At 49.4% G+C, this 22573-nt stretch overlaps 1 protein-coding gene and 2 pseudogenes across 1 annotated transcript; 1 reads left to right on the plus strand and 2 right to left on the minus strand.

The window, feature by feature from the left end:
* Positions 1–244: 244 nt before the first annotated feature.
* LOC147964028 (uncharacterized) lies at positions 245–1276 on the minus strand. The gene has a single exon (XM_087526663.1). It carries the CDS (start codon positions 1259–1261, stop codon positions 479–481), a length of 783 nt encoding a protein of 260 aa, XP_087382789.1. The 5' UTR covers positions 1262–1276; the 3' UTR covers positions 245–478.
* A 4164-nt stretch (positions 1277–5440) lies between these two features.
* On the minus strand, positions 5441–6649 carry LOC147964029 (uncharacterized; annotated as a pseudogene).
* A 10080-nt stretch (positions 6650–16729) lies between these two features.
* The window catches only part of LOC147964030 (uncharacterized), a 35947-nt pseudogene continuing 30103 nt past the window's right edge, over positions 16730–22573 (plus strand).

A 22573-nucleotide genomic window follows, 5' to 3' on the forward strand; every position in this document is an offset into this window, starting at 1 on the left:
CCCACTGCCAATAAACAACAACTAACAACAATAAGGCTTAATTCACACCTCAAATTTTGGTCCAAGTAAGAACAATCAAAATAGAACGCATTTGGAGCATATCAAGATGATGAGAGCATAACCATGCAAGTAACAAGTGCTGTGTAATAACATAGCATCCAGTACTCCAAATGCGTCTTTTGTCTTGATGACTAGGCAATATCCGTCGATCATTTAAGTAAATGTAACAAGATCAGGCCTCTCACCAGTACTTATGACCATGTCAAAGATATTGTGTTCTCCAGTTACCCTTCTGCGGCCTATGACGAATGTCCTTGTTCTTCATTTCAGTAATCAATTCCTTGCCTTTCTCCATCTTGGCTAGTACTCTGAATGTTTTGTCCATCTTGGCGATAAGCAATATCCATTGATAATTTTAGTGAATGCAGTAGGATGAGGCCTCTCACCAGTATGGGTAACCAAGTCAAAGATGCCGTGTTCATCGATTACCTTTCCATGGCTTATGATGAATATCCCTGTTCTTCATCTTGGTAATAAATTCCTCGGCTTTCATGGAATCACCATGATTAAAATAACCCTCAACCATGCACATGTAAACTTCTGTCTCAAGTGGTACTCCCATATCAATCATCTCACTGAACTTTTCCATCGCATCATCCATCCTGCCCATCTTGCAAAATGCAGATATCACGGTTAAATAAGTGAATTCATTAGGCTTCACACCCTGCTTCAACATGTCTTCAAAGAAAAGCATGGCCACATCCATCCTGCCATACTTAGCATATGCATTAATCAGTATGTTGAAACAACGGAGGTTGGGTACAACTCCGTCTCTTGCCATCAGCTCACAGAGATCAATCATTTGAACAAGGGATCCTTCTATAGCGTACCCATGGAGCATAATAGAGTATGAGACTATATCTGGTTTTCGGCCATTCACGGCCATGGAATAAAATATTTCCTCAGCTTCTTTGATTCTTCCATGCTTGCAAAGGTAGTCCATGACTGAGGTGCAAGTAACAACGTTTGGCATACTACCTTGGCTTCTCATTACTTTCAACAACCTAAAGGCTTCTTTCAGCTGACCCAAAGTTAAAAATCCATGGATTAGGGTATTATATATCCTATCATGTGGTTGGACACCATTATGAACCATATGTCGAAGGATCACCTCTGCCTTATCCATTGCTCTTGCTTTGCATAGCGCATTGATTATGGAGCTATATGTCACCTCATTAGGCACAACCCCCTGTTGTATCATTTCGTGGAATAGATCACATGCTTTGCTTACTTCACCCTCCTTAAAAAAGCCATCCATTACCATGTTGTATGCCATCACGTCGGGAGAGTGGTCACCACCTTTTTTGGCCATCACCCGGAGCAGGTCAAGCGCAAGCTGGCTCCTCCCACTGTCGCAGAAACTCTTGAGAATCACTGAGTAGGAGATGACATTAGGCAGGTCATCGGGCATCCTATGGAGCAGCACGTTCAGAGCCTCCTTTGTGCGCCTCATGTCACAGAGGCACTTGAATAGGCTGCTGTAGGTAATGGCGCTCATTGTGATGCCTGTCTTGAGGAGGCAGCCAAAGAAGGCAGGCCCTAGGTCTGGGCGGCATGCTCGATGGCAGCAGTCAATTAGTATGTTAAGTGTGGACGGTGGGTCCTGTCATCCAGCAGCGGCCTGCTCGGGCCATATGGTTGAAGAGATCGACGGCGAGCGCAGGGCCATCAGTGCAGGCGGTTGAAGGCGGCGCACGCGCGAGTGCAGCAAATAAGCCGTTGAGTGCACGCGCCGATACTGGGACTGGTTGGCGCAGCATTTCGTCGAACAGTTGGCGCGCGAGTTGGATGAATGAACTCATTGTGTATCTCATCAGTACACATTACAGCTGCTTATATAGCAGGTTTACACGAGAGGAAGAGGGAGCTACTGTTACAACAGAATCGGAGATCACGCCGTGCGTGGCTACGTGGGCGGAGGCGACGTGAGCGGGAGCGTGGGCGCCGCAGGACTCGGGCCAACCTGTTGCACGCGTGGGTGAGGGTGCATGTCACGTTTCCAACACCCCCCGCAGCCGAAACGGGGTGCTCACCGACGTTGAGGCTGGAGCGGAAGTCGACGAACACGCTCGTGGGCAGCCCCTTGGTGAAGATGTCGGCAAACTGCGAGGTGGTCGACACGTGCAGAACATGCACCTCACCGAGAGAGACGTGCTCTCGGACGAAGTGCAAGTCGATCTCGATATGCTTTGTCCGCTGGTGCTGCACGGGGTTGCTCGACATGTACATGGCGCTGATGTTGTCGCAGTAGACGATGGTGGCACGAGATGGGGGGCGGCGAAGCTCGGCGAGGAGCTGACGCAGCCAGGATGCTTCGGCGACGGCGTTGGCGATGCCGCGGTACTCGGCCTCCGCGCTCGAGCGGGAGACCGTGGTCTGGCGCTTCGAGGACCAGCTGACGAGGTTGGAGCCGAGGTACACGGCGAAGCCGGACGTGGACTTGCGAGTGTCGGGACACCCGGCCCAGTCCGCGTCGGAGTAAGCCGTCAGCTCGGTGGTGGCGGAGCGGAAGAAGTGAAGCCCGAGGTGGGTTGTCCCGCGCACATACCGAAGAATCCGTTTCACCATCTGGAAGTGGGTGTCCCTGGGATCATGCATAAAGAGACAGCATTGTTGCACTGCATACGACAAGTCAGGCCGCGTGAGAGTAAGGTACTGGAGGGCGCCAGCGAGACTGCGATACAGTGATGGGTCGTGGAAGGCAGGACCGTCGGTGGCAGAAAGTTTGGACATGGTGTCGACTGGCGTGGAGACGGGCTTGCAATTGAGCATGCCGGCGCGGTCCAAAATCTCGAGTGCATACTGCTCTTGGGAGAGATGGAGGCCGGTGGATGTGTGGTGAACATTGATGCCGAGGAAGTGGTGGAGTGAACCCATGTCAGTCATGGAGAACTCGCGATGTAGTGATGAGATAATGGACTGGAGGAAGGAGGGTGAACTGGCAGTGAGTATAATGTCATCGACGTAAATTAGGAGGTAAGCCGTGTCAGCGCCGCGGTGAAGCGAGAACAAGGACGAGTCCGCCTTCGAGGCATGAAAGCCGAGGGTGAAGAGGTACGAGGTGAACCGCGCGAACCACGCCCGAGGGGCTTGCTTGAGCCCGTAGAGCGACCTGTTGAGACGACACACGTCCCGAGGCCGCCCAGTGTCGACGAAGCCGGCCGGCTGTGCGCTGTAGACCGTCTCAGCAAGATGCCCGTGGAGGAAAGCGTTCTTGACGTCGAGCTGGTGGATCGGCCACGCGCTGCTGGTGGCGAGGGCGAGGACGACGCGGATCGTGGCCGGCTTGACGACGGGACTAAAAGTCTCGCCGTAGTCGACGCCGACTTGTTGCGTGAAGCCGCGGAGCACCCACCGCGCCTTGTACCGAGCCAGCGTGCCGTCGGTGTTGAACTTGTGCCGGAATATCCATTTGCCGCTCACCACATTCGCACCTGCAGGACGGGAAACCAACGACCAAGTGTCATTCCGCAACAACGCATTATACTCATCAAGCATCGCAACGGCCCAGTTAGGATCCTTAAGTGCAGCGCGGTAGGAGGATGGGATGGGGCTGATTGCGGTGGACACGATGATACTAACTGGATGTTTTGGAAGGGAAAACCCAGATTTTGCGCGGGTGCGCATGGTGTGAAGGTTGGTAGGCAGACGGACCGGTACAGCGCGTGGCGGGAGCGTGGGCTGAGCTGGCGACGCGCGAGTGGCTGGCGCGGAAGGAGAGGTAGATGCGGGCGTAGAATCCGGTGTGGGCAGCTGCGGGTCAGCGGCAGGCGCGGAATCCGGAGTGGATCGGGGCGGGGTGGCTGGCGTGATAGCGACAGGAGCGGGATTCGGTGGGGGGCGCGGGCTGCATGGATCAGGTGGCGGGGCCACTACGGGACCGCGGGGCGCACGGGCCTCGATGGGGAGTGGACGCAGAGACCGGGGGGTGGATGGGTGCGGAGCGAGGGGTGGCGGGATTGGCGCGGGGATTGGCCCCGGATGCGCCTGCCAGTACGAGGTAGGTAGGATCGGGGCCCGGTGGGGCGCGGGATCCGGGGCGGGATTAGGTGTGGATGGTGTGCCAGCGGCTTCCTGTGTGGCGAAGGGAAATTTGTGCTCGTCAAAAATTACATGACGAGAGATATGAACACGTCGAGTGCGAAGGTCGAGACACCTATACCCCTTGTGCTCGAGAGGGTAGCCGAGAAGAACGCAAGGGGTGGAGCGGGGCGCAAGTTTATGGGGAGCGAGGTGGCTAAGGTTGGGAAAGCAGAGGCACCCAAAAACGCGTAGGTGATCATAGGTAGGATGCTGGCCGTGGAGCAAGTAAAAGGGGGTGAGCTGGTTAACCGCGGAGGAGGGGCGCTGGTTGATGAGATGGTTGGCGGTGTGGAGGGCTTCAACCCAGTACTCGGGCGGCATGTGAGCATGTATGAGGAGTGTACAAAGGACGTCGTTAGTGGTGCGTAAGAGGCGCTCGGCTTTACCATTTTGGGGTGATGTGTGAGCGCACGAGAGGCGAAACGAGACACCGAGGTGCGAGAAGTGGTCGCGGAGGGAGTGAGAGAGAAATTCGTCGCCGTTGTCACACTCCACACATTTAATAGAGAGATTATATTGGGTAAGAACGTAGGAGAAAAAGCGTTGTAAGGTTGCAGCAGTGTCACTTTTGTGACGCAGCGGGAAGGCCCATGAATAGTGAGTAAAATCATCAACCACAATAAGGTAATATTGATAGCCGAAGAAACTACAAACAGGAGAAATCCACAAATCACAATATATGAGTTGGAAACGGGCAGTAGTGCGAGAGTGAGAGGTGGAAAAGGGTAAACGTGGTTGTTTTCCAATCATACAGGCATCACAAACAGTGGAATGTTGCGCTTTATTACATGAATCTAAAAAGTTCTTGGCTAAGATGGAAAGGGAACATGACTGGGGTGGCCAAGCCGCATGTGCCACAAGTCGCCATTGCTGAAAACAGAGAGAGCTCGCGCGCCGCCATTATTTTGGAGAAACAGATAAAGGTCGCCGGTGCTACTGGACCTCATGAGAAGTTTCCCCGTTGCCACGTCCTTCACAGAGAAGCCAAACGGGTCAAAAGCCACAATACACCAGTTATCACATGTAAAGCGATGAACAGAAATAAGATTTTGGATAATGCCGGGTGAGACTAAGATATCATTGAGATGAAAGGGAGGGAGGGAAGTAGAGCCGCGAGCAACTACAGGGAGAACGGAGCCATCCCCGATAGTGATGCTAGATGGATAATGCGAAGTAGAGGAGGCACGGTCGAGGTTACCTGACGAGCCGGCGATGTGGGAAGTGGCGCCGGTGTCCATGTACCACTCGGACCCGGACGGCGGCTGCTGGAGCTGCAGGTTGGCGAACTGCTGCTGCATCATCCCGGCGTGGTCCCAGTGCGGTGGAGAGGAGGACGAGCCGATGACGGGGTAGGCCTGGTGTGGTGCGCCAGGGCGGGGCCCCAACACGCCGGCGGCGTTCGGCGGAGTCCAGGGAGCGCGCCACTGTTGTGGCGAGGGCAGGGGGTGCCGAATGGGGCGAAGTACCCCATCCAGGGCGTTTGCCCCGGGTGGCCACGCCCACGCCCAGCGTCGGGCTGCCCGCGGCCACGACCGCGGCCACCGCGCTGTCGATCGGTCGACGGACTCCCAGTGGAGGGAGACTTGCCCTTGTCCGTTGGCGATGGAGGGGGCGCGCGATCACCGGAGGACGACCCGCCGGAGGAGGAACCGCCGTGCCCAACGGCGAGGGCCGTGGCGCCCACGGCACGCTCGCGCTCGGTGATGGCGATATCTTCGAGGAGCAGCCGCAACCGTGCCTGGAGGAAGGTCGGGAACGGCTCCTGCAGGGGGAGGAGGGTCGCCATGACGTGGAAGCGCCGGTTCAGCCCGCGGATCAGCTGGAGCGTGAGCGAGCGGTCAGTGACCGGCTCACCCACGTCGGCCATGGCGGAGGCTAGCTGCTGGAGACGACGGCAGTACTGGGCCACCGTCATGTCGCCCTGGATCGTGGCGCCGATGTGGACGGCGCGGCCGGCGGCGTTGTCGCGGAAGAAGATCTCGAGCTGCTGCCAGAGATGGAAAGCGGTGCTCTCCGGCGACTAGATGGTGTCGTAGAGTTCATCAGAGATCGTCCCGTACACCCACAGGACGATCGTGATGTCGTTGTTGCGCCACATTGCGTCCGCTTGCAGCGGCTCCACCTCCTCCAGGACGTGGTCCTCGACACGGTACTTGCACAGCACGTACCAGAAGAGGTGGCGCCACTTCGAGTAGTTGCCCGAGTCGATGGAGAGTTTGAATGGGATGTAGGACGAGATGTTAACGTGATGCATGGACGGGGCAGGAGCAGGGACCTGGGGCGGCGCAAGGGCCAGGATGTCGGCGTGAGGACGAACGGCCCGGAGAGGGGGCACCACGGGAGCAGCAGGGGCCCGGCGCAGAGCGCGGGCGTTGGGCGATGCGGGTGCCGGGGCGACGGCCGGGGCGGCAGCCGGCGCGAGGTGGGGGGCGATTTCCGACAGGATGAAGACGGCGTTGGCGTCCCCGAACGAGCGAGTCCGGCGGAGAGGGCGTCGGATGCTCATGGCGGAAGCTAGAGAGGATCGGGAAGAAACTGATACCAAGTTGGATGAATGAACTCACTGTGTATCTCATCAGTACATATTACAGCTACTTATATAGCAGGTTTACACGAGAGGAAGAGGGAGCTACTGTTACAACAGAATCGGAGATCACGCCGTGCGTGGCTACGTGGGCGGAGGCGACGTGAGCGGGAGCGTGGGCGCCGCAGGACTCGGGCCAACCCGTTGCACGCGTGGGTGAGGGTGCATGTCACGTTTCCAACAGCGCGAGCTCTGCTCTGAGCGTCCTGGAGTCCAGATGGCCTTGGAGTTCGTTCAGCAGGTCGTAGGCGCGTGAGGAGAAGGAGCTGCAGAAAGAGCGGACCTGAAGGCGCGGCATCGTCGCCGTCTAGTTTCTGCAGCGGCGGTGAATGCGAGCTCCAAGGACCAAATGCTTACTCTGGTGGGAGGAGGACGGACGGAGGAGACACTGGACAGAGTGGTCTCGCTCGCTTCTTCCTGCAGCGACGGTGAGTGAGGGCGAGCGCCGGCGAGGACCAACCACCGGCACGTCCAGCGGCCGGAGGAAGGAGGACGGAGGTGGGATTGGATTGCGGGATTTGGATTTTGGATGGAGACGGGGGTTCGATTTGGAGCTCTGCGTGGGCATCTCATTCTCATTTCACAGTCAGCGCTACAACTTGTCTATCTCACATGCATCTACGATCTACCCAACGCTCATTCAGAGTTTTCTTTTTTGCCACGCGCCCTGTTTTTCTTTCATTTTTTTTATTTTCTGTTTGTGTTTTGTTCTTCTTTAAAATAACTTGGGATTACAGAAAGGTTCCAAATTCCACAAAAGTTGAATTGTTAAAAATAAAAATCAATAAATCATAAAATGTTCATTATTTTTTAAATAATATATTTAAAAATTGTCCACGAGTTTAAAAAAAATGTTTGGAATTCGAAGAATGTTCATGAATTTGTAAAAATGCGTGCATAATAAAAAAATGTTCCAACTTTTTAAAAGAAATCACGAAAACAAATGTTTGTGTGTTCACAGAATGTTCATGATATTTTAAAACATGTTCGTAAAAAATTAAAAAATATTCGTAAATTTAACAAATTGTTCCCAATTTTTTTTTAAAAAAATCATCGGTTCAAAAAATTAATGAGTTTCAAAAGATTTTTTAAAAAATTTCTAGAAAAAATTATGAATTTGAAAAATGTTAACTGTTTCAAAAAAAATACGAATTTGAAACATGATCATGATTTCCAAAAGAAATCACTATTTAAAAGATGTTCACATATTTCAAAAATGTTGACAAAATGAAAATATAAAAAGGTAAAAGACAAGCAAAAAAGAAACTAAAGAACAAAAATGAAAAATGAGAAAAAAATAAATTACGGTTTGGGAAGGCTCTAGAACCTTCTAAAAACCGGAAACGAGCCATGTTGGGCTGGCCCAAATGTACGCAGCGTGGAAGCAGGGGGTGTCTGCGCGGTCGCTAATCAGTGACATGCACGCCAAATAGGATCCCCGCGGCTGAACCCTGTCCTGGCCATATGCACCTACACCAGCAAGCGCTCCAATAAAAGGTCATGACGAGTCGGCCCGAAGGCCTTGGCTCGAGAATCTTCTTGGCACGTGGGCTAAGAGGGCCGACCCATCATGACAAGACTATTGGTCGGCACACATTAAAAGGCTCAAACGGCTCTGAAAAAGGCTAAAGTTAAAAGGGCCAAAACAACCCTAAACAGTTTGTGTCAGACCGACTTTAAGGCATGGCTTTGAGGATCAACTTGGGACCTCCTATATGCCGCTTATTGCGGCAAGAAGTCGCCGTTTCGCACAGGATGCGATTCACGTGGGCCGGTCCATTCGCTGTCCTTTGCTGAATGAAAGAGATGCCAAAAACGGCGCCAGTTCTGGAATCGAACCCGTGATCTCTACATGCGCACGCTATGCGCTAGCCACTCCGCCAGGCAAGCTATTTGTGAAAGAGTGGCAGCGCCAACGTAAAAAATCCAAACAGAAGCAGCAAAAAATAAAACAAATTCACAAAACTCCATGAAAACTTGTGGGCGAGGGATAGAACACAAGTCCTCCCGCCATGAAAGCGCGTCCGTAGCCACTGTATAACTGAGATTTAGTGTGTAAAATGGCAGCCCGGTATATATGAACTATAATACGTGGCAGATTATTTATTTTTACAAAAATGCCAAACAAGATTTTTTTTAAAGAAAATACTTTTTGAAAGGAAAACATTATTTGAGAAACTCAAAAAAGTTAAAAAATGGAACAAAAAATTAAATATGAGAACATTTTTTGAAATAATCAACTAGTTATTGTAAACACAAAACATTTATAGAAAAAAATTAAGAAATTCAAAAAATGAATACATTTGAAAATTTAAAACTAATTTTACAAAATTCTAGCATTATTTTCATTTGTGAACTATTTTTGAAAAACATGAACCTTCAATATGTGAACAAAATTTGGAAAAAATATTTTTTTTAAAATTCGCAAACACTATTGAATTTTGAACAAAAAATAAACATGAGAAGATTTTTTTTCATATGTGAACAAATTTTGAAACCATTTTTTTTCAAATTGTGAACAAATTTTCGAACTTCCTGAACAGCTTTGAATTTGTGAACAACATTTGGAACATTTTTTTGAAATTCACATACATTTTTGCATTTGCAAACAAAATTTAAACATGTGAACAGTTTTTGTATTTGTGAACAAATTTCGGAAATGGGAAATTTTTTAAACAAAATATTTGTTGTTTTGTGAATAAAACATTAAAAGGTGAATAGTTCTGAAACGATGCGAACAATTTTTTAAAGCATGATTTTTTTTAATGTTGAGAACAAATTTTGAAATGGAGAACAAATTTGGAAGCTCGAACAGTTTTTGAAAGCACGAACATTTTTTGAATGTTGAGAACAAATTTAGAAATGGAGAACAAATTTGGAAGCGCGAACAATTTTTGAATGTTGAGAACAAATTTGGAAGCGCGAATTTGAAATGGAGAACAATTTTGTAATGGGAAGATGTTTTGAAACTCTCAAACATAATTTGAAACGTGAACAAAAAGAAAATAAAAAGAGAAGAAAAAGGAATTGAAAGATGAAATAAAGAAACAGAAAAGCGAAGAAAGAAAAAGAAAAACAGGAAAAATAACAAAGAAAAAGCAAACAGAAAAAACCAGTGAAAACCCGGTTCAAGAACCTTCTAGAAGGTTCCCAAAACCGTTCAGGAACCCTCCAGAAGGTTCCCAAAACCGGAAGCTGTAGCGCCAGCGCTATCTCCTAACTAGGCCGGCCCATCTTGATCGCTAGTCGCTCGCCTCTCTGTGCGAAGCCTGGACAACTCGACGCAGCGAGCGTCCGTTAGGAAATTCCGATCAACCTTGTTTTATGGAGGGACGAAGGTTGGTCCGTCTCTTTTATTCGCATGTTGTGTCGGGCCAAAAATTCATGCCCACGGGTCGACCTTAAAAGCACAACTCATATGATCAGGTCTGGGTGAACAAACTGAAACTCCAAAGCGGTCCATCGAAACAGACATCACCAAGTATCCATAGACACACCTGGACATGTCTACAGACAAAAATATGGGTGAAGACCATTCAACCATAGTCACCAAATGTCCCTTCCTTTTCTAAAGAATGAATAAAATTAGACCAAATGACCGTCTCTGGTCACCCTAACAAATGTATCTAAATTAATAATAATTCAACCATACACTTAGATCCAAAAGCACTCATCGAAAGATGTTCAACAATATGAAAGATGTTAATAAGTTTTTACTTCTCCGGCCCATATTAAGTGTCGTCGCTCAGGCGGATGCATATAGTTGTATTTTAGTGCTAAATATATCCATTTGAATAACACTTAATATGGGACGGAAGGAATAGATTTCATCTATCCAAAATGTGGCCATCTTCTCAAGTTTCCTCTCCTCAAGCTCGAAGTTCTTGATAGGTAATGATCCAGTTGACATGGTCACTGAGTTTTTATTGGGTAACGCAGTAATTTCAAAAAAAAAAATCATACGCACACGCAAAATCATGGTGATGCATAGCAATGAGAAGGGAAGAGTGTAGTCCATGTACCCTCGTAGAGCGTAAGCGGAAGCGTTATGACAATGCGGTTGATGTAGTCGTATATCTTCACGATCGACTGATCCTAGTACCGAAAGTACGGCACCTCCGCGATCTGCACACGTTCGGCTCGGTGACGTCCCACGAATTGACGATCCAACAGAGTGTCGAGGGAGAGCTTCATCAGCACGACAGCGTGATGACGGTGATGATGATGCTACCGGAACAGGGCTTCGCCTAAGCACCACTACGATATGACAGAGGTGGATTATGGTGGAGGGGGGCACCACACACGGCTAAGGGATCAATGATCAACTTGTGTGTCTACGGGGTGCCCCCTGGCCACGTATATAAAGGATGGAGGGAGGAGGAGGCCAACCCTCATAGGGCGCGTCCAAAGTGTGGAGTCCTACTAGGACTCGATTCCACCTCCCACATGAAATAGGAAAAAGGGAAGGGAGAACGAGAAGGAAGGAAGGGGGCGCCCCCTTTCCCTAGTCCAATTCGGACCAGTCCATGGGGAACGGGTGCGGCCACCCTTGAGGCCTTTCTCTCCTTTCCCGTATGGCCCATTAAGGCCCAATACGAATTCCCGTAACTCTTTGGTACTCCGAAAAATATCCGAATCACTCGGAACCTTTCCAATGTCTGAACATAGCCTTCCAATATATCGATCTTTACATCTCGACCATTTAGAGACTCCTCGTCATGTCCCCGATCTCATCCGGGACTCCGAACAAACTTTGGTCATCAAATCACATAACTCATAATACAAATCATCACAGAATGTTAAGCGTGCGGACCCTACGGGTTCGAGAACTTTGTAGACATGACCGAGACTCATCTCCGGTCAATAACCAATAGCGGAACCTGGATGCTCATATTGGTTCCTACATATTCTACGAAGATCTTTATCGGTCAAACTGCATAACAACATACGTTGTTCCCTTTGTCATCGGTATGTTACTTGCCCGAGATTCGATCGTCGGTATCTCAATACCTGATACGTCTCCGTTGTATCTACTTTTCCAAACACTTTTGCCCTTGTTTTGGACTCTAACTTGCATGATTTGAATGGAGCTAGCCCAGACTGACGTTGTTTTCAGCAGAATTACCATGGTGTTATTTATGTGCAGAAACAAACGTTCTCGGAATGACCTGAAACTTCACAGAGCAACTTTTCAGAAAATATGATAAATACCTGCAAAAGATGAAGGCCAGGGGGCCCACCACCTGTCCACGAGGGTGGGGGCGCGCCTGCCCCCCTAGGGCGTGCCCCCTACCTCGTGGGCCCCCCTGATGCCTCTCCGACTCCAACTCCAACTCCATATATTGCGTTTCAGGGAGAAAAAAACCAGAGAGAAGAATTCATCACGTTTTACGATATGGAGCCGACGCCAAGCCCTAAAACCTCTCGGGAGGGCTGATCTGGAGTCCGTTCGGGGCTCCGGAGAGAGGAATCCGTCGCCATCGTCATCATCAACCATCCTCCATCACCAATTTCATGATGCTCACCGCTGTGTGTGAGTAATTCCATCGTAGGCTTGCTGGACGGTGATGGTTTGGATGGGATTTATCATGTAATCGAGTTAGTTTTGTTAGGGTTTGATCCCTAGTATCCATTATGTTCTGAGATTGATGTTGCTATGACTTTGCTATGCTTAATGCTTGTCACTAGGGCCCGAGTGCCATGATTTCAGATCTGAACCTATTATGTTTTCATCAATATATGAGTGTTCTTGATCCTATCTTGCAAGTCTATAGTCACCTATTATGTGTTATGATCCGTTAACCCCGAAGTGACAATAATCGAGATACTTACCGGTGATGACTGTAGTTTGAGGAGTTCATGTATTCACTATGTGTTAATGCTTTGTTCCGGATCTCTATTAAAAGGAGGACTTAATATCCCTTAGTTTTCGTAAGGACCCCGCTGCCACGGGAGGGTAGGACAAAAGATGTCATGCAAGTTCTTTTCCATAAGCACGTATGACTATATTCGGAATACATGCCTACATTATATCAATGAATTGGAGCTAGTTCTGTGTCACCCTAGGTTATGACTGTTACATGATGAACCGCATCCAGCATAATTCTCCATCACCGATCCATTGCCTACGAGCTTTCCATATATTGTTCTTCGCTTATTTACTTTTCCGTTGCTATTGCTATCATCACTACAAAATACCAAAAACACTACTTTTGCTACTATTACCTTTTGCTACCGTTACCACTACTATCATATTACTTTGCTACTAAACACTTTGTTGTAGATATTAAGTTTCCAGGTGTGGTTGAATTGACAACTCAGCTGCTAATACTTGAGAATATTCTTTGGCTCCCCTTGTGTCGAATCAATAAATTTGGGTTGAATACTCTACCCTCGAAAACTGTTGCGATCCCCTATACTTGTGGGTTATCAAGACCATTTTTTGGCGCCGTTTCCGGGGAGCATAGCTCTATTCTTTGAGTCATTTGGGATTTATATCTGCTTATCATTATGAAGAACTTGAAAGATCCAAGAACCAAGATTTATCCCTCAACTACGAGGGGAGGCAAGGAACTGCCATCTAGCTCTGCACTTGATTCACCTTCTGTTTTGAGTAAGCTTGCGACACCTAAAACTGCTTCTGCTATTCGTTCTGATATGTCGCATGTTATTGATGATGCTACTTCTGCTATGCATGATACCTATGATGAAAATACTTCTATGCTTGATACTACTGTGCCACTTGGTAAATTTCTTGATGAACAACTTGCTAGGGCTAGAGAAATTGAAAATATTGAATCTGATAATACTGATGAAAGTGATGATGAAGAATCACTTGTTATTCCTAAGGGTTATGTTTTTGATCAAGAAGCTTCTTTAGCTATTTTAGCTTGCAAAGATAGAAACAAACTAAAGAGGTTATTAGCTAAATGGAATAAGAAATCTCTAAATGCTAGAATGAAACCTGACCCTGCTTTTGCTACTTCACCTATCTGTGTTACTGATAAGGATTATGAATTCTCTATTGATCCTGATATAATTACTTTGGTTGAATCTGATCCTTTTCATGGTTATGAATCTGAAACTGTTGTAGCACATTGTCGGTGTCAAAACCGGCGGATCTTGGGTAGGGGGTCCCGAACTGTGCGTCTAGGCGGATGGTAACAGGAGACGGGGGACACGATGTTTTTACCCAGGTTCGGGCCCTCTCGATGGAGGTAAAACCCTACTCCTGCTTGATTGATCTTGATGATATGAGTATTACAAGAGTTGATCTACCACGAGATCGAAGAGGCTAAACCCTAGAAGCTAGCCTATGGTATGATTGTTGTTGTTGGTCCTACGGACTAAACCCTCCGGTTTATATAGACACGGAGGGGGCTAGGGTTACACAGAGTCGGTTACAAGGAAGGAGATCTACATATCCGTACTGCCAAGCTTGCCTTCCACGCCAAGGAGAGTCCCATCCGGACACGAGACAAAGTCTTCAATCTTGTATCTTCATAGTCCAACAGTCCGGCCAAAGGATATAGTCCGGCTGTCCGGATACCCCCTAATCCAGGACTCCCTCAGTAGCCCCTGAACCAGACTTCAATGACGATGAGTCCGACGCGCAGATTGTCTTCGGCATTGCAAGGCGGGTTCCTCCTCCGAATACTTCATAGAAGATTTTGAACACGAGGATCGTGTCCGGCTCTGCAAAACAAGTTCCACATACCACCGTAGAGAGAATAATATTTTCATAAATCTAATCTGCTGACGTACCGCGTAGTGTGACATCACACCACAACAGGTCTTTATTCAAATCATTTTTCATAACCAATCTCAGTGTGTTTCGCGAGCGGTTTCCTTGGCACGTCTTGTCGAAGTAGAGATCGTGTCCCCTTTATTACGGGATTCTCATCAATACGGACGTGGGTAACCCAACCGTGCCTATTGGTAGGACTCCTAGATCTTAGGCAAGTCCCAAACGGCCACGAGGAGGACGCTTGATATTCACCCTCTTTATAAAGGGGACAAGGCTTTTTCTTTTTTCCCTCTCATGCTCAATCAAATCCTTCCCCCGCCTCGAGTTCTAACACCCAAAACTCAGGTCAGGTGCTTCGGACCTTCAACTATGTCCGGATCCAACCTCCAAGGTTGGTGGATGCCTTCCTCCGTCACGGAGGAGGACATCAAGAGGTTGAGAGAGGCCAGATATCTGACCGTCGAAATTTCGCATCGGCTGCCCACCCGAGGGCAGGTCGTCCCTACTCTCGAACCCAACGAGAGCATCGTGTTCGTCTCCCACTTCCTCCGAGGACTAGGCCTCGCTCTGGATCCCTTTGTTAGGGGTATTATGTTCTATTATGGGCTAGATTTTCACGATCTGGCCTCGGATTCCCTTCTTCACATTTCATCATTTATTGTCGTATGTGAGGCCTTCCTCCGCATTACCCCTCACTTCGGCCTGTGGCTCAAGATCTTCGATGTGAAGCCGAAGATGATCGAGGGGCAGCACGCAGCGTGCGGAGGCGCTTTAATAAGCAAAATTGCTGACGCTCCATGGCCTGAGGGTAGCTTCCCAGAGGTGTCCGGATTGTGGCAGCGGGAGTGGTTCTACATCACAGCTCCCCGAAGTGCCAAGTGGGTAGCTACCCCCACCTTTCGCTCAGGCCCCCACCACAACTGACGTCATGGATCAGCAGGGGGCTGAGCTAGGGTCCAGCCAAGGACGTGCCAATACTGCAAAGCCGTATCCGAGATCTCTTTGAGAGAGATTTTAGTCTGGTTATGGTAGTGCAAGTTATGATAGTTCGTCGAGTCCAGCCTTGCAAACGCCGGCCCCTTCGCATGTGGGAATTCAACCCGGAAGGACCGCGAGCTATTCAACACTTCCTTGGCATCACACCGGAGGAGATGTACAAATTGTTCTTCGGACCACAAATAATGTGTCCGGACATCACTGAGGATGCAGGTCTGAGCTGCAATCGCTCGGATACCCAAGTAAGTAGCCCCGCATCCGAACACACTGTCCGTTTGTTTATCGCAACGTCGCCCTAAAAAAGCCGCTCTTTGACCAGGATTAGATTGCGAAGGCAAAGTTGATCAGGTGTCCGGCCCCCTCCCTGAGACATCACCAAATCCCGTGCTAACCAGGATGCTGGAGATCGCGCCTTATCAAGCGCCCTTAGGAGAAGATAAAGGGGGGGGGACAAGGAGGCTAGCGCCTCCGTGAAGGAGGTTAACCGAGGAGGAGGAACTGAAACTTCCTCTCCCCAGGGAAGGAAGAGGAACGCCTCTGAGGACTCAGAGACCATGATCTCCAAACGGGCAAAGAAATCTTCGCCGGAGGGTCCTGCCCTGGGGGATACCCCGGCCGCACTATGCCCTCAAGGGGATCAGCCCTCCACCGAGCTGTAAGTAAAAGAGTACTTACTAACAAAAATATCTCGCCTTACTTCTGAGGAAAATAACCGAAGCATTTATCTTGCAGTTCGGATCTTAGCCCTTCTCAGTAGAGCTCGTCTTCAGGGGATCTTCTTCCAGAGATGATGGAGAGCGAAACGCCTCCCCCTGCCATACCGCCTCATGAGGCGGGCGACCCCGAGGTGTCGTCGCGGAGGGTTTCTCCTGATACGGCAAGGCCAAAAGGTAATCCTATGGCCACCCGAAGTCCTCAGTATCCGGCTCTTGAAGATGGCAATCGAAAGAGTCCGACACCGTCTGGTGTACGGCCGGACGTACTGAGGGATCTGCTAGAGCAAGCGGCTATCTCAGAAGAGCACCGCACGTTGATGGGTACAGTGATTGAAAGGATTTCGTCCGCCGAAAGCGGGTTGCATGAAGCCTTTATGAGTCTACTGACGGTTTTTGAGGTACGCGAAATGATGTACATTTTTGACAGTACCGCACATTTTTAGATGTGCCCTGTGTAGATAGTAGCCGCTAAGACTCTGGGTGCTGTCGAAGGCGACAACGCACAGAGGATCATAGTCCCAGGAATAATTGTGCCGCCTTAATATGCAGGTGGCGGAGGGTCCGGTGGCCAACCGGACTGATGAGTTTGCCGAGCTAAAGCGGCAGCTTGACGTGGCAGACGCCGACATCTTACTTGTCAACAAGCGACTTGATGAGGCACAGGGTATGTGATTCCTCCAGTGACACATGGGAAGAGGAGCATGATGCCAGTATCTATAACATGTGTGTGAATGCAGATGAAGCTGCGGCCGTGGAGAACCTTCGGGCGGAACTTGCCCGAGCCAAAGAACAAGCCAGGAAAAGCGATGCGGCTGCCCTAAAGGCAATCGAGGAGCTGAAAGCCGAACAGGCTGCTCACTGCCAAAGCAAGGAGGAAATAGCCAGGATGGCTGTGGAATTGAAGAACGCCGTTGACCGTTACGAGCTTCTTGAAAAGGAAGATCGAGGGAAGAGGACACACCTGGAGAAGGCCACGATGGCGACCAAAGACACCCGCTCTGCAATGAGAGCGATGAAGGAGGAGCTGCGTCAAGCCGGGGATATCGCGACTAGGAAGCCCTTTATGCTACGGATGAGGTTTGGAGATCCTCGGTACGCCCCTTTGGACCAGCTTTGGAGTTCTGCGGACGCATATCTGGACTTAGCGGCGAGTGCTACCGATGCGGCCGAATACTTCCGAGATCAAAAAGATCGCGAAGTGGAAAAGCTGTTCTGGTCACAATTTAACGTTCCAGAGCGTCCGCTTCCATTGACTCATCGGTTGGCCGAATGGTCCGAGCTGAATAGATTGTCCAGACTCGCCATGAGGTCTGTTGTGGATCATCTGTGGCCGGAAAGGCCAAAGCCGAACAGTTATTTTAGTTTGGTGCAGCAGTTCCTTGGTGCGGTGCCGCACATCAACGCGATGAAGAGGTCGGCGTGCGTAGAGGGTGCGCGGATGGCCCTTGCCTGTGTGAAGACATACTGGGCGGAGATGGAGGCCACCGCCATTGCAGCCCAAGATTCGGACGAGAGTCGAGTACCTGCCGAGCACTACTTTCGAGAAGTTCTTGAGGGCGCTCGTTCGATAGAAGCGCAGTGCTTGAAGAATATTATGTTCTAATGACATGTATTCCCATTGAAAAACAATGTTTTATTGAGTTTATCAAGGCTGTTTTTTATACTTTTGCCCGAAAGTACTATGATGCCTCCTGTGCAGCCGTTTATGTGTATATGTATATAACCTGAAAGATGGCAGTCGTCGGCTTCAGCCCCCATGCATATAATGCGGGGGTGCTCGCAGAAGACGCATGTTCACACTTGATCCAACGTCTTGGTCCATTAAGGAGGTGATAGCGTAGCGAACTAGGAAATCGGACTATGATGCTTTAACACTTTCACTTAGCCAGAGGAGTTTGACAGTGGAGCTACTATATAGCCCCTGGTGGCTCCGCGCTCATCCGAATTCGGGGCGCTTACATGCCTGGCTGGGAAACGGCCCTTCATTAAGGCGGAGGAATCCCGAAGATTCCGCTAGGTCATTGAGTGGTTGACCAGTCTCACGCTATATCATGACAGTCAGTTTTCGGCTTTCTCTACTGAGGTGCTCGTCCGAATGAACCAGGGCACAATCGCAGTAGTTCTCCTGGTGCCACCCTAGCCGATAGAGCGGAACGTAAGGTAGCAAAACACAGGAGCCGGGCAAATTCAACATTTGACCAAAGACATGATTCGGAGCTGATGCATATAAGGCCAAACTCGCGACGTCGAACACTCCCTAAGGTATTCGGTCTTTATGATGTAAACCGGGCTAAACAATGCCCTTTGTAATAAGCCCCTGGTGTCCAGGTACGTGCAATATTCTGATGTGGCCACATGCCAATACGTCAGCATCCTTCTCAGTTGTACTGAGAATCCGGGGGATGTGTATCAACAAGAGACAGTAAAAAAGGTTTACGCAGGGTCTTAATCTAAAAAGAATCCTTGGAACGGGTCCCTGCTGCACGTCCGCGCCTGTGTCTCCGTTCTGTTGTATCCTGGACGGGTGTAGCACGATGGTCATCTGAAAAAGAGAGGAACTTAGTTGAAAAGTTGTCGTGCAAAAGGTAGGTTATACTAAATAAACCATGTATAGTTCCAGATGAGTAAAGTTGAGCCTAATTGTCACTTGTTCACACGCGTTGAGCCCCTTGTATTGTTGTAGGGGTATAGCCATCAAACCTGTATCAATTATATATAGCTACACTGGACTCGTCTAACCGTCTCCGTGGTCTTAACGACCTGTCAGATGCTCTAGTTGGTGAGGCCGTCTAGTGTGCGGCTGCCAAGGCAGCCGCACGGTCTTCTGCGCGCAAGGAGCGCTCAATATTTCCATTTACTGTAATGATGCCACGTGGACCGGGCACCTTAAGCATGAGAGAAGCATAATGTGGTATTGCATTAAAGCGAGCGAAAGCTTCACATCCGAGTAGTGCTTGATAGCCACTTTGGAACGGAGCAATGTGGAAGGTTAACTTTTCGCTGCGGAAGTTATCGGGAAAGCCGAATATAACCTCTAGTAGCAGGGAGCCCGTATAATGGGCTTCTGGGCCTGGCGTTACTCCTTTAAAGGTAGTATTGCTATGGCTGATTTTTGTTGGGTCTATCCCCATTTTGCGGACTGTGTCCTGATATATCAGGTTTAAACTACTGCCGCCGTCCATCAGGACTCGTGTGAAGTGGTATCCGTCAATTATCGGGTCTAACACCAAGGCAGCCCATCCTGCATGCCGGATACTTGCCGAGTAATCCCGATGGTCAAAGGTGATCGGTTTGGACGACCAGTGGCAGAACTCCGTGGTGATAGGCCCTGGGGCATGTGTCTCTAGGAATGCCGCTTTGTTTCTCCCCTTCATCACGTGTAACACGTTTACTGTTTTGACTTCTGGTGGGAATTTCTTCTGTTCCCCAGTTCTTTGCTTGCGAGGCTTGTCCTCGTCTTTGCTTGGTGTATCCTGCCCCTTGTGTTCGACGTTGAGTTTGCCGGACTGCTTGAAGACCCAACATTCTCTATGGGTATGATTTGCAGGTTTATCGGGGGTGTTGTGGATCTGACATAGTTTGTCCAGAATCTTGTTCAGGCTGGACAGTTCGTCTCTGTTGCCTTTGGAGGGCAGCTTTTGCTGACCTGGCCGAGAGCTTCTGAATCCGGCGTTTACCGTCGTGCTCTTCGGGCTGTCTTGTTTATTCTGGCGCTTGTTTTTTCTACGTCATGGCTTCCCGTTTCCGTCCCTGACTTCGGATGTACTTGGGTCGCTGGTGTTGCATCGGGCTAACCAGTTGTCCTCGCCCGTGTAAAAGCGGGTCATGAGGCTTGTTAATGCTGCCATTGTTCTCGGCTTTTCTTGGCCGAGGTGTCTGGCAAGCCATTCGTCTCGAATGTTGTGCTTGAAAGCTGCTAAGGCTTTGGCGTCTGGACAGTCGACTATTTGGTTCTTTTTAGTGAGAAACTTGTTCCAAAGCTTTCGGGCTGACTCTCCGGGCTGTTGAGTTATATGACTTAAATCGTCTGCATCCGGTGGTCGGACATAGGTCCCTTGAAAATTTGCCCGAAAAGCGTCCTCGAGCTCTTCCCAGCTTCCAATGGAGTTTTCGGGGAGGCTTTTAAGCCAGTGTCGAGCTGGCCCTTTGAGCTTGAGGGGTAAGTACTTGATGGCGTGGAGATCGTCTCCTCGAGCCATGTGGATATGGAGGATGTAGTCCTCAATCCAGACCCCAGGGTCTGTCGTTCCGTCATACGCCTCTATGTTTACGGGTTTGAATCCCTCTGGAAATTCATGGTCCAGCACCTCATCGGTGAAACATAGGGGGTGTGCGGCACCCCTGTATTTGGGTGTACCGTCATGTTCCGATTTTTGTTGTGTTGCATTGCGTGCTAGAGCGCGCTTGCTTGGCCCGTAGATGGATCTGGTTACGCCGTTCTTTTGATGCGAGCCCTCACATGGGTCACGTACTGGCTTGTGTGCGGCGTCGTTTGCCGCTCTATGTTGGCCACGAGGTCGTCTATCCGACTGGATGGCTGTTTTGTTTTTTGATTGCGGGGGATCTAAGGCCTCCTCATCGAATTCAGGTAGCAGCTTTCGCTTCGGGTAGCTCTTTGTGTGGCGACTACCGCCGTACTTTGCTGCAGTGTTGAGTACTTCACTCCATCTAATTCTGAGTGTGTCTTGTGTAGCCCTGAGCCTTTGCTTCTTCTTTTTCAGACTCCTCGCAGTGGCAACAAGCCTTTGATGGGTATTCTATTGCTCCGGGTGCCTGTCCGATGTGATGTCATCCGGACTGTTATCTTCGCCGGAGTCGGGTTGTTCGGTTTGATTCTCCGTGTTGCCGTGGTCGGACGGTGGTTCAATGCCGTGTTTGTCGTCTGCTGGCTCACCCTGCTCTATCGCTGGGTCTATATGACCGCTGTTTCTGCCGAGGAGGGATTTGGAGTGGCGCTTACGCCGCCGCTTTGACTGCTTCTCGAGGGAACGATCCTTCGCTGCGTCCTTCCATTCCTCGTCGTCGTTTTCTTTGGGTGTGTCCATCATGTATACATCATATGATGAAGTGGGCGTCCAGTGCCTTGTGGGCAGTGGCTCCTGTTCCTCTCCTGCATCGTCATCCATACCGTCGATGTCTTCGGGGTCGAAAGCGAGCATGTCGGTCAAATCGTCGACAGTGGCTACTAAGTGGGTGGTGGGTGGGCGGTGAATTTCTTCGTCGTCCGCATCCCGATCTGGCCGGCCATAGTTCGGCCAAGACTCTCCTGACAAGGAGAGAGACCTTAATGAGTTCAGTATGTCGCCAAAGGGCGAGTGCTGAAGGATATCCGCGGAGGTGAACTCCATGATCGGCGCCCAGTTGGATTCGATAGGCACGGGCGCAGGCGGTTCGGAGTCCGTTGCCCGGGAAGAATCCGGCAGTTCGGCGTCAGATCTCCCGATGTCTACTACACAACCTTCTTCTTGTAGATGTTGTTGGGCCTCCAAGTGCAGAGGTTTGTAGGACAGTAGCAAATTTCCCTCAAGTGGATGACCTAAGGTTTATCAATCCGTAGGAGGCGTAGGATGAAGATGGTCTCTCCCAAGCAACCCTGCAACCAAATAACAAAGAGTCTCTTATGTCCCCAACACACCCAATACAATGGTAAATTGTATAGGTGCACTAGTTCGGCGAAGAGATGGTGATACAAGTGCAATATGGATAGTAGATAAAGGTATTTGTAATCTGAAAATATAAAAACAGCAAGGTAGCAAATGATAAAAGTGAGCGTAAACAGTATTGCAATGCTAGGAAACAAGGCCTAGGGTTCATACTTTCGCTAGAGCAAGTCCTCTCAACAATAATATCATAATTGGATCACATAACTATCCCTCAACATGCAACAAAGAGTCACTCCAAAGTCACTAATAGAGGAGAACGAACGAACAGATTATGGTAGAGTACAAAACCACCTCAAAGTTATTCTTTCCAATCAATCCGTTGGTCTATTCCTATAAGTGTCACAAACAGCCCTAGAGTTCGTACTAGAATAACACCTTAAGACACAAATCAATCAAAACCCTAATGTCACCTAGATACTCCAATGTCACCTCAAGTATCCGTGGGTATGATTATGCGATATGCGTCACACAATCTCAGATTCATCTATTCAACCAACACAAAGGACCTCGAAGATTGCCCCAAAGTTCTACCAGAGAATCATGATGAAAACGTGTGCCAACCCCTATGCATAGGTTCATGGGCGGAACCCGAAAGTTGATCACCAAAACTTACATCAAGTGAATCACGTGATATCCCATTGTCACCACAGATATCCACGGCAAGACATACATCAAGTGTTCTCAAATCTTTAAAGACTCAATCCGATAAGATTACTTCAAAGGG

This window comes from Triticum urartu, chromosome 6A (assembly GCF_056163025.1).
Source record: "Triticum urartu cultivar PI428250 chromosome 6A, HENAU_Tu73, whole genome shotgun sequence".
Lineage (NCBI taxonomy): Eukaryota > Viridiplantae > Streptophyta > Magnoliopsida > Poales > Poaceae > Triticum > Triticum urartu.

Excerpts from the sequence above, each read along its gene's own strand:
- LOC147964028 (XM_087526663.1), bottom strand. The coding sequence starts at position 1,261 with ATGATACAACAGGGGGTTGTGCCTAATGAGGTGACATATAGCTCCATA.